The sequence below is a fragment of the Stigmatopora argus genome, chromosome 1 (genome assembly GCF_051989625.1).
Source record: "Stigmatopora argus isolate UIUO_Sarg chromosome 1, RoL_Sarg_1.0, whole genome shotgun sequence".
NCBI lineage: Eukaryota > Metazoa > Chordata > Actinopteri > Syngnathiformes > Syngnathidae > Stigmatopora > Stigmatopora argus.
In genome coordinates, this window is record NC_135387.1 from 15,711,253 (window position 1) to 15,724,172 (window position 12,920).

At 39.0% G+C, this 12,920-nt stretch overlaps 1 protein-coding gene across 3 annotated transcripts in view; it reads left to right on the forward strand.

Annotated features, from left to right (window-relative positions):
• Window positions 1–12,920, forward strand: part of LOC144075327 (plexin-B1-like) — a 42,734-nt gene that overhangs the window by 13,000 nt on the left and 16,814 nt on the right. For all 3 annotated transcript variants that reach the window (XM_077602226.1, XM_077602236.1, XM_077602246.1), the window contains exons 2-8: window positions 6,363–6,425; window positions 6,974–7,850; window positions 7,929–8,174; window positions 8,901–9,083; window positions 10,416–10,544; window positions 11,933–12,033; window positions 12,134–12,266. In XM_077602226.1, coding sequence (XP_077458352.1) covers window positions 6,984–7,850; window positions 7,929–8,174; window positions 8,901–9,083; window positions 10,416–10,544; window positions 11,933–12,033; window positions 12,134–12,266 — 1,659 coding nt within the window. In that variant the 5' untranslated portion in view covers window positions 6,363–6,425; window positions 6,974–6,983. The remainder of the gene's footprint in view (window positions 1–6,362; window positions 6,426–6,973; window positions 7,851–7,928; window positions 8,175–8,900; window positions 9,084–10,415; window positions 10,545–11,932; window positions 12,034–12,133; window positions 12,267–12,920) is intronic.

Consider the following 12,920-nt stretch of genomic DNA (forward strand, 5'->3'; position numbering starts at 1 on the left):
ATCTTATTAGTCTGTTTTTAAACAAATTATTACCTAAAAAAAGCAAAGACCAAACTGCACCCAGAATTTATGAAGCATGAGCTTTCCAATGAGCTTTTGACGGCTCTAATTTGCCATCAACAACGAAAGGTGAATTAGAAGCACCCCTCACTGGTGCCTTTTTTTTGCTGGATCCAACAGGATTAAGTCTGCATGGGTGCCTTGGCTTCAGATGAAACATGCTTGGGATGAAACAAGTCTGTAGTTTTAGCAGAAATATACACTGTGCCAGTAAGCTGTTTTTATTTCTTAATTTTTTTCTTGTTTGTTCCATTTGCAGAACACATGATGTCTTTCTTTGTGTTAAAATACTTGAACGTAATCGCTGCTGACAGAATTGATTGTAAGCTTATCGGGGGTGACTGCATATTTCAATGCAATTTTTTTTTTCTAGGAATGAGTGACACACACAAAATTCCCACATGATTTTTTTTTCCTTCCCAGACTGGAAGAGTAGACTGTCTGGTGGTGGGACAACAGTCGTTTCATAGGCTGCCAGTGGGGTTAAAAGTTCAGCCTACCACTCCCAGATTTGTGCAAAACGCAGATTGGCACTCCTTAGTTATAAATAAATAAAGCAAATTGGAGTAAAACAAAACCCCCCCAAGACAGTACACAATAACAGTTTATTGAGTTCTTTTTTTTAAATGGGCCATTAAAGACGGATTATTTTTTTGTTATCGAATCGGCTAATCATTCAAAACATTCTTAACACACAATGAATACCTAATGAAGTGTTTAAGCAAACAAGTGTAAGGAAGTTATTACATTATCGGTCCAATTGCCTAAACCAGTTCCATCTAAAATGAGTAGTGTATTCAACCTTCTTTGAATTACATTAAAATCATTACGTAAAATGGCCGTAGAAATTTTTGAATAAAAATGGAAAAATGCAGGAGGTCACTACCTATCAAAGTGGACAGGTCACTGCATACTAATTCATACTAAGGGTACAACGTGAGTATGTGAATAGTGCCTGATTCATGTTTTCCATGCTGCGAAACATTTTCCACGGTGCCTCAATATGAAAAGGCGAGTATTTTATTTTTTAATGAATACTGCTGCTATACACTGAATCCACAAACTCGAAGGTCGTATGTTGTTCAAACATAAAACAAAAATAGGTTTATTTTAGTGCTGAATGAGGTTTCAGAAATTGAGGCACATGTACTTTTATGTCCATTTCGATTAGTTTTTTTCCAAAGTGATGCACAAAAATCACAGTATTTGTCTTAAAGTGTAGTATCGGCATTATTCCGGATGAAATTGAATCATGACCTTTAAACCGTGATGCGAATCGTATCGCCAAATACAAAGCCCAATTTAGACAACAAAAAATAGAAACATGGTCTGCCGGTGCATATTTCCTGGAGGTAAACCCCAACTAGGGGAACATGTGTGCCACAGTGGCCAAGACAGGTGGAGCCTCTCAGGGAAGCCGACAATTTGACACCTGGGAAACTTGGAGTATCGCGCAGTTCATTTCCATGGTTTAATTTCACCTACACATTTTTAAATCCTCCAATTCGGGATTGAGTTGGGTAGGGCCAATTTTGCTGCAGGCCAAGTGGAGACTCTTCAAACATCTCAGAGTCTTAGTAATGCCAATTCCCGCACAAAACTGCTATTTGTGTGACAACTTACGCTGAATTGAAGCATATTATTGCGACGCAAGCACCAGCAAGACTGGTTCCATTTATGTCATCAGCATTCAGGATGTTGGTATGTTGTGGTCTTCAACAGATTTACGTCATCGATAATGTTGCGTATTTGGGGCGCCTCTACTCTAAAATTAAAATTAATTGTAGGCTCAAAATATCCACTATACTGAGTTTCTCCAGGAATAGAAGGAATATACTATTTTGCCTCGTTCAGGAGCTCTCAAGACTGTTTTTAAAAATAATAGAAAATAATTGATTTAACTGAAGGCACAGCAGAGAGCAGAGCAGATCTGCCATATTAGTAATAATGTTATGGTTCTGTGTCATTAGCCCTGTGGCTGGATATGGGAACATTTTTTTTCACAATAGTATCTGGAAAAGCTGCACAAAAACCAGGCACATTGTTTCCCAGAGACCAACTATAAAATTAACTGACCGTAAAATCTTCTAAAAACAAGTTAAGTAGCATCCTTGCCTTTGGGGACATGTGCATTGGTTGACCACAGACAGTAGTGTGACAAGCTGATTAAAATGCCCACAGACCAGGAGAGCGAAACGTCCGCTCTGCATTTGCTCAGCCCAGTCTGGTTGTCACGACAACGGAGGGCGACAAAGGCCTCTCTCAGACGATTGAATGCATTGAAAGGGGAGGTGTGTGCGAATTAAAGTGTGTGTGTATGGATGCTTGTGTGTAAGAAATAGTGACATAGAGTGATGCTGGTTGTACAAGTGGTAGGTGCTAACGTATGTGTAAACGAATGAGAAGGCAAGCATTACTCTTTAGCATTCTGCAAACAATGACCCTACGAGCGTGTCCTTGATGACATCAATCTTCATCTGGGTGAACATATGGCCACACGGAATTGAGAGGCCGGGAAGCCACACTTTTTTTTTTATTTTTTTATTTTTTTTTAAAAACCTTATTGTGTTGAACAATTGAATAGGCTTTCTTTACACACTGCATTCACTGTAGTGCGTTGTCTTCCTGGCAGTTGAATATATCTAATAATCTGTTTTCTGTAATGTTCAACATCTAATTTTTTTATGTATCAAAATCAGTAAAAGTGCCTAAGGCACATCAATGAGACTGAAAACGCATATGAACACGCAGCAGCCCTCATTAAAATTTTAGAAGTGATTAAATGACTTGAATGATTATGGACCAAATTAAAAAAAAAATGATGAAATCAAATATATTATTGACTACAAAGCTCCAGTGGCAATCTCCAGTTACTTCAGAGTTTTAACAGACCTACGGGTTATTATTTTCTGACACCGGAGGTTGCCCTTGTGAAGTAGCCTAGTTGTTGTGTTCATATCATCATGTAATTAACACAATAGACAATAAGCAGTCTCAAAAAACAGACGTTTGTATTGAACATATTCAACATGTCTGCTTATGAACGACTGCCAATACTTAAACTTGTGCTCATAAGTGGGTATATCCTGTAAGAAATTGGTGAAATATTACCAGCTACCAACTAGACTCAACACCTGCTTTTCCTTTGACTCAAAAGATTGGCTTCAGTGAGTGTGTTTGTGTGCAATTGAGAAACTGTTTGTATCTGTGCGCTTATGTGGATTCGTGTGTCGGCTCGCTTTCCGAGGGAAGTGGCTTTTATCCTATGTCCGCTTAGGCCGACTTCTTGGCCAGAGAGCAGTGAAAGGGACACTATTCCCTCCAGCGGCAGCACACAGAGAACCCCTTCAACTTACCGGAGAGGCAGAATAAGAGTCTTCTGTATCTGCCTGTGAACTGAGTACTGGGAGTTGACCATTGACAGTAAAGAAGGTGACGGAAATGACCACATCTGCCTTTCATAATGTTAGTGCTTTCAGTGATCTAACCGCCCACACACATTTTTTAAAGATACCTTTATCATAGGAAGCTGCCAATACAACGGATAAGGAAATGAGATGAAAGTTGAAGTGCAACGTAGTTGACTCGAGGTGTGAAGAATGAGGTGTTAGATAAAAATGTTTTACAGATGAAAGACGCATTCATATTTTAGGTAGGGAAATAATGAGGAAAACAAAGTAACATGCCTGTATTGGTAGAAGCCTCCTCAAATCCAGTAAAATAACTACAGTCTTGTGTTGGATTCATGATTCAGACCATGTTAACTGTGTGGCTTTAGAGGAGTGAAGAGGGCACTGAGGTCTATAATACAGTACCTAACTACCTTGGTTGAAATGAACACAATCCTTGGGTTACAGACTACATTCCTAACCACTGAACCGTGGCTGCCTCGACCTTCCCCAGCGTTCACGTGAGACAGTTGCAATGGCTGCAGTATTTTGATTTTAGGAGAGGGGCATGTCATGACAAGCCATGGAGAATTCATTGTGCCATCGCAGTTACAACACATCCCGGCTAGACATTGAAAGCCTCGCCCTGCTTTATCTTTTAAGTTAATTCAGTTTCTTTTGCGCAGACTGCTCTGTATCTCATCAGAAAGGGCCTGCTTTGCTGATCTCTCACTAGAAGCATTACACACACAAATGTATTTCCGTGGATTGGATGCACACATGCTTGAGTTGAAGAGTCTGAGGCTGAGAATGAAGCCAAACCACCAGAATACAACCAAACAAAGCCCAGTGGCTCCAGTCCGAAAGTTTCCCGCTGCACCGCTAGTGCTGACCCCTGCATATTTTATGGGGTCGTAGTCATTCACTGGGCTTTCATGGCTCATTAGGGGCTTTAGTGATAAACTTGCACAGTAGAGTCTCTCACAGATTTATGAATGGCATACAGTAAACTATAAGAATGTGTTGGCTAAAAGGTCAGAGATGAACACATTATTATAGAAGTCCAACGAAACATTTGCTGGAACATATGGAAAAGCAAACAGTAGCTACAATAAATAGGAACCAAACAAAATTCATTAAAATCTGGATAACTACCCAACACGGATTATTAATGTTATTTGACTCTGCCGCATAACCTATGAGACAAATAGTGAACATGGATTGCGGTATAAAAACATTTTCCCGTGCTCAGTGGAGCTTTTGGTTGTTTGCTTTCTATTGCTGTGACCTTTGTGATTAGAACTAATTTACTTTCATAAGGATTCTTATTTAGGTCCGTGAACAACACAGTGTGCTTCACCCTTCCCTCCCCACTCATACACAAATCCCAAGCTAAACATTTGCTTTTTCTGGTAGTTCCACATCAGAGACCCTTCACATAGTCGCTCACGGGAAACCATCGCTGCTAGTTGGAAAAAGGAAGTTCCCAGGGTGATGGGGTCATTAGCAAGCTATAAATAAATGGACCAGTGGATGGTTTCTGGTCAAAGAGCAGGTGAGGATGCCAGGACAGTGGGAATATTTCCCATCCCCGTTCTGTTTCAGTGACTGTGCATAATGGGACTCTTGAAAGGAACTTCCTGAAAATGTTCCAGTTGTCTTGATACTCCTTCCAGACCTTTAGAAGATTATGTAATAGAACATTTTCTCTTCATATTTAACCAACAGTATGAGAGCAGATATGACGGTTTATACTTACTATTAAATTTATTCAGCTCATGAATAAGTGAAGAACCATCTTCAGGCACATGCACCCCCGCTCACCAAACACGAAGCACAACACTTGCAGCTGCTCCTGGATGGCCTCCAGTCATGTACCCATCTAAGCAATCTTTCTTCTCCTCCCTTTTAAACCCTCTTTTGCTTTGTTCTGATTGCTGCTCCAGTGAGTAAAGACGAGTTAGGTGACATAGATTATTGTATGTCTCTTGTCTTTGCAATCTTGTCAAAATGCAAAGTAATTGTTTATAATGGTGTTTAAAAAAAAGAAAAACGGTCTAAAACTTGCATGCATTGATTTCGCTGTCATCATTTTGAGGCTGAACAATTTCAGCAAAAATTAAATTGCATTGTTTTTGGTCCAATTCTGAGATTTCAATTTACTTCATTGTTTTATACGCATCAATTCAAATGCAATGATCACATTACAGTCAGATTTACTACCATGGCATACAGTTACCTCTTCACATCAAAACATGATTAGCTGTTCTAAGATTGTTGTCATATATGATGTAAATGAACATGTATGTTAACAACAGCTATTTTCATATTTGGTGACTTTTACATTCCACTTTTTTACATATGAAGACAATGAAATTCATTCTAAAATCATTGTTTTGATTTAGAAATGATACATTGATGTTGAGTGATGAGCTATATAAATGACACTTGGTAGCAGTAAATATCAATACAAATCATGTAAATTTAAGTGATGTTTTTCTGAAAAAGGTTTGAAGGCTGCCTAAATCTGTGGTGCTTTGAGTTATTATTTATTCCAATGACCTTTTACTGAGAGAGGTCAGTGAAAGGGATGAGGAACCTCTTCAATAATTAAAGATATTTGAGCACAAATGGAAATGCTCTTAGTACCTAGAAAGTACGTACTCTCTCAGAGGTGTTGAGTGATTGCTCGTCAGATAGCAAATTAGTTGCTTTGACTCCCTAAGGTGTAAAATACACTGTCAATCGTCAAAACTGTGTGTAATTTGATAAATGTTGGCAAGTAGATAATGAATGATCTTCGTGCAATTTTCCTCAATCTCATTAGGAATCTTGGCCCAATTGCCTGACATTATAATACTTAAATCAGATGTTATTCCATTAATTTATTCATTTTTTTCTTCATTTTGACAGACGGAGATGAAATGGGATATGATTAGGTGGTGGGAGTCTTCGTCTTAACATAGAACATAAATGGTAAGCCATTTTGCTTTGAGGGTTTTAATTTCTTATAATTTAAGGCAGCTGTACTGATGAAGTGTTCATGTATTTAACTTGTTCTATTTTCAACCTTTATCATTGTTAAATGATTTTTTATGAAACTGGAAAACTCCAATGTATTTAGCACTATTGGGAGCTGCAATTTTATGAACTTTTGTGCATTGCTTTGATCTAAAAAAAAAGTTTACAAGGCTTTACTGTGATGGGTTTAACAGTAGCTTCACAATTTGCTTAATTATTATGCCAGGTACAACCATGCGTACAATTTGGTTGCTTTACTTAAGTTTGCTGGCCAACATTAGAACAATCATGTTAGCGTTAAAAAAAGGGTGACAGTTAATTGCATATTATTTGGAGTGAAAAAGTTCATGCCATATTTTTCCAACCCTTAAGTTGCAAGAATTGTCGCCCTATACTTCACATTACAGAGTCAGAATGTTACCTGAGATACCAAAGAAAGCCTTAGGATAATCCTTACACGCAAAATATAGTGTGTAACTCTCTCTCTTTTTTTCCATTCTCAGAAAATCTGCCATGCTACATGGGAAGGCTCAGAACTTCTCCTTACACTTATGTTTCATCATCGCTTTCATCGTTACCTTAGTTGATTGTCACTTTTACCCAAGCTTTTCCCGCGATGACACAGAATTCCAGCATCTGGTGCTCCATCCGGACCCATCCATTGGGAAAGTGTATGTGGGGGGCAGGGACCACCTGTTTCAACTTGACGGATTAGATGGACTTCGGTTGGAACAAGAAGAGAGGACTGGTCCTGTGAGTGACAGCAAAGACTGCATTCCTCCTGTCACAGAGTCCAACTGTCCCCAGGCCAGGAAAACAAGCAATCACAACAAATTATTGCTGGTGGATCCCAAAGGATTAGAATTGATAACTTGTGGTAGTGTTTACCAAGGTACGTGCCAAAAACGGAGCCTGACGTCAATCAATCAGGTTCTTTTCTCCACTGAGCGGCCAATGGACACTCAGTATGTGGCAGCCAATGATCCACAGGTTTCAACCGTGGGGCTTGTGGTGGGGCTTCGGGGTGTCGAAAGGTCTGTAATGTATGTTGGTAGAGGCTACACTGCTAGCCAGCCACCCATTTCCACAAGGCACCTTTCAACGGATCCAATTTTTTCCTATGAGGAGACGGCGAAGCTCGCTGTAGCTGGCCGTCTGTCAGAGTATGACCATCATTTTGTGACCACATTTACACGGAGAGCATATGTTTACTTCCTGTTTTACCGTCGAGACATCAAGTCATCATCGAGGGAATATCAAACGTATGCAGCCAGGGTTTGCCTTAATGACACCTCTTACTATTCCTATGTGGAAGTTCCTCTCGTATGTCGATCGTCATCCACTCCTTCTAGAATTTACAACCTCCTCCAAGCAGCCCAGGTAAGCACTGGTTTTGACTTAATTTGTTCCTTTAAAATGCCACTTCTTTTAGTCAAACCTTTACTTTCCCTGTAACAGGTGGGACATGGTACAACCAGGGAGGGTGAGGACTTGCTGGGAGTCTTCTCTACGCGTGTGAGCGCCACAAACCAAAATCCCTTGGATGGCTCCGCTTTGTGCATCTTCCCTCTGGAAGCACTTGACAGACGCATTGACTCTATTAGAGACATGTGTTACACCCAAGATGGAATGGATGAAGAAGATGGAAAAGAGGTGGCCTACATAGAGTATGAGGTCAAGTCTAGCTGTGCCAAACTACTAAGGGTATGCATACTGTCATCTGCATGGAAATAACATATGAGACTTTTAAAAAAATGTTCTCTTATCTTACACAATTATAGAATTACTACACTAGTTTTTTTGTTTTATATCCTTGTAACGGCTTGTACGCAGGGTAATAACGCAAAACATCACCATCAATAATATCCTGTTGTTTTGACTCAGTTCGTTTCACTGGTCAAAGAAAGTGTAAACAAGTCCAGTTATGCAACAAAGCGTTGTAGCATTAGTGGGATTAAACTGCATGATTCTACACAGTAAAGGGATTTTAGTAAAGTCTTCTAATGAGGCATTATGACAGAAACATAGAAGTAGCGTTGGCCACCTGCAGCCCTCTAGTTCAGCCTCTCTCTCTCTCTCTCCACAGATGCTCACTTGTTGGCTGCAGCCAGAATCATTGAATAGGATCGTTAGAGATCAGTAAACCGAAGCAACTTAGAAACAGCTGTGCTGAAATACATTGGGGTCGATTTAAAAAGTACAAGGTCACCAACATGGAATTACAGCGGAATTTAATTACACCAGAAATGTGCCTCCCCAAAAATTTAGCATTTGTATACTGGTCATATAAAAAAACAGTCTATGTAGCAAATGGCGATGAACAGAAAATTATGTCAAGGATCTTCTGAACATTAAGAAGTTTATCATTTGAAAATAAATGATTGTTATTGTTTTTTTGTCTACTGAATGATGGTTATGTGTATATTGTAGAACACACTTCAAGCATATCCGTGTGGCTCAGACCACACCCCAAGTCCAATGGCAAGCAGAGTGCCTGTTGTAGCTAAGGCGGTATGGCAAACGTCCTCCACACACCTCACCGCTGTTGCAGTCAGTGTGAGGTATGACCACAGCATTGCTTTCCTAGGAGACTCCAAAGGAACGCTTCACAAGGTAGCTTATCACATTCAGTACTTAAGACTTACAACATGTCTATATTTGTGTGTGTGCGTGTTTGTATTTAAAGAAACAACCCCAACACCTCTCCATAAATACTTTCTGTAATTCCACATCTGTGCACTACTACTTTAATTTTTACTTGCCAAATCGGCTGAGTTTCAGCACTGGTAGAGCAGAGTTTGCGTCGAACGGATAAGGCCTTTTAAAAATTCTATATTTAATGAACAATTAACAAATCAACTTGCTAAAACCTGCATGAATACTTCCCAAACATCTAGCACTTCCACTGTCATTATGTGTTGAGTGCATCCTCATAATGGGGATTCTGCTCACAGTGATCGCGTGGCCTCCGGATGGAGACCGGCAAGAAATGTCTACTAATCTGATAAACATGCGGTAATATGAGCGTTTGAAGGCCGGGGAATTACTTGAAACCAGAGGTGTCTTCCTCTGTGTGCATTGGATTCTTTTGTTCTAACCACATAACAGCCACTTCAGCTGCAATCCTGCACAAATGTAATTCAGTTAGGGCTTAATCTGCATGTTGTGTAATATCTTTATCTCTTTCGCTCTCTCTCTAATCCTCTCTTTTTGTCTTTCCTTTTCCTTTTCTTCAGCACACCACATGGTACCATTTTAACACGGGGGGGAAAAAAAGATGGATCATTGGGAAAATGTTTCTGCATGTGTGTTGTGATGCCTGTAAATCAATTTTATTATTGCTAGCGGCATCAGACAAAATTAAAATATATACATAAATTAATAATTAAATACAATTAATCTTAAACTTTGGATATGAACTTTTAAAGTTCATTGGGGTGTTTTTCCTGGTTTTCTGTTGTAGGCTTCCACCATTAGCCCATGTTTAAAGAAAATGTTGTTTTGCCAAATGAAGAATTGGTTAGGGTTTGTTTTTTTTTGCATACATTTAAACGTAATTTTGCACTTGCATAGCCCGGTAAAATTCCCCCAATAAAAGCTATTAGTCCAACCAAAAGCACAAAACTCAAATTAAACATGCCACTTTCATTTACATTTGTTACCGTTGCCACCAGGATGTACAATCTGATAAGTGAACAAACACTCAATTTAGCACACTTTGGGGATTTTAGAAAATCACTACAGCTAAACCGCTCTCATTTTAGCACCCTTTGGGGATTTTAGAAAATCGCTACAGCTAAACAGCCAAATAAAATATCTGTTGAATGTGTGTCACTACGCGGTAACAATAGAAATCACTGTTCTTTGATTTGTGTGGAATTAGTCATATTCCATTTGTTGTGTGCACTTTTAAACTTTTCTCTCCTCCCCAATGTTCTTTTCCAGGTATATCTGGGCCAAGATAGCCAAGTAGAAGTGTATGCCAATGTGACTATCCAGCCTCTTTCCCCCATTAACAAGGACCTATTACTTGACCAGAAAGGCGCACACTTGTACATTATGACCAAAGCTTCAGTAAGTTATGCAAAAAGCTATGTTTATTTTCATGGGTAACAATAGATAGCAAATCATTTTTCTTATTACTACCTTTCTGAAGCAGATGTTCTGATTCAGATTCGGTTTGTGTTTTGTTCTTTTGGACTCAGATAGGTGTCTGTTTTTCTGCATATGAAAATCCTAGACTGTAGCTGCACTGAATTCACATCTGACCATGTCTTGGCTCCCTCCAAGTACTCTTGTGTAAAATAGTTTAACAGCAATAGCTTTTCAGCTTGTGACCCGCTCATTCAACATTCGTCCAGATGTCTCCATGCATGAGACTAAACATTATCAGTCGTTCATTGCCAGATAATTGATTGTTTGACACAATGGCTCCCACACTTTGATAATTCTTCAAGCGCTATCTCATGATGACAAAAACAGCATAAAGGCTTTTTTAGCCAAGAACATAATGGCAAAATGAGAGCAGCTGGCAGTGGAGGCCAAAGGGCACTCGTGCCCTATGTTGAGTAAAATGGTGCGCGGGAGGTGAGGGGTCAGATTCAACAATAGTATTGATCAGAGAAAGTGACCTCTATTGTGCAGGCACACTCTCTACAGAGGGTCTCTGTTGGAAGCTCTGAAATTCGGATGTATAGGAAAATGCTATTCATGTATAACTAAGGATTACTAAGTATTTAACAAATGATTATTATTTATTCGGGAGTTGGCATATTCTCCATTTGCTCTGGCTAATAGGGCTTCATCCCACAATCAAAAAACATACATGTTATGTTAATTGGAGATACAGAATTGTCCACTGACTAGCAATAAGCAGTAGATAACTGGGGTAAAGGATTATATATTTAATAAAATGGCCTTTCAAGTTAAATCTTTCACCACAAACACTATCTGTCAGTTATTTCTCATTTTTTATGTGGAATCGACGAGGTTTAGTATAAATGACCTTAATTATGTTCTTCAGAGATTTTAAATATGCAAATCACAAATTTCTTCTACTTTGACTGTAAGATAACGCAGAAAACACAAAAAAATGACACTGATTGCAAGGGCAACCTTGGTGTGATCAGTGCAATATGTCTGTCTTTTTCCATGTGGTACTCAGGCAAAGCCCAATTCCTTTCCAGTAACCATTAAAGCTTGTTTCTGGAATGGACATGCATATTACAGTGGGACGCCAATACGTGGCGTGTAGGCGCGCGCCATGATCTAAAATGATCAAGTTATATTGGCTAAAATAGTACTGTTATTTAAAATGATCTGATAGCAGCTATTTTGCCTACTTCCTGGAAACATTGTTTTGTTTGTAACCAATGTCACAGGGCTCAAACACTAAATTTTAGAATGAATTAATCACTGTAACTGGAAAAAAACCCAGCTAATGGAATATATTTAATATTTAGGTTGAGAAGCGTCCTGTGGCAGAATGTGGAGATCATTTGGATTGCCAGTCTTGTCTATCTGCCAATGATCCATATTGTGGTTGGTGTGTTCTGGAAGGACGGTGAGAATTTTTTAAAATGCAGAATTCAGTTATACTGAAGTTATTTACTATTATGTCTCCCTTGTATTTCTAACTTTCAATGCTCACTTTACTATATCAGGTGTGGACAACGTTGGGAGTGCCGGCGAGGATCAGACAAGGGTCAATGGTTGTGGAGCTTCAATCACACGCAACAGTGCCTCAGCATCCAGCATCTTAGCCTGTACAACATCAGCCATGGGGAGACAACAAATGTAATTTTGTCAGGAAAGAACGCAACAGTTTTGAGTAAAACCGAGGGCAAAACTATATAACATTTTATTTTCCGAATAACCAAATAAGTGTACATGGGTCAAAAGTCAAAGTAACTACAATAATTTAGGTGCATGTCCTTTTCTCATCATTAATGTTGTCATATTTTTTCTCTCACTGAGATGAAAAATAATTATAAAACATTTGTGGCTACTAACTTTACATTGAAGCTTGAAAACTGAAGAGTCTGAAATGAGGTTATGTTATATAATTTGCATATGGTCGAGTAAAAACGTCGGTACAATTGGAGGCTTTTATTTTTATTTTTTTTGCATAAACGGCACACACACACACAAAGTTTTCCTACATTCTAATTTCACTTCCAGTTCAGTGCACGCTCGACTTTCCATTCATCAGCATGGATGCCCAATTTGGAGCAGACAAAATCTGCATAAAATAGCCCTTCTCTTTTGCATAGTCCTTTTCAGCTCAAAATATTTTGTGACCAAGTTTTCAGTGTATCCCTGATTAGAACAGTAGTAAGAGTAGTATAGAGTAGAAGAAAACTCATAGTTAGACTGGGTAAATAAGACAGAGGAGAAGGCAGCACAGAATCTGCTGTTTTTCCACATGCAGAGTCAGAGTAGACAGAGTAC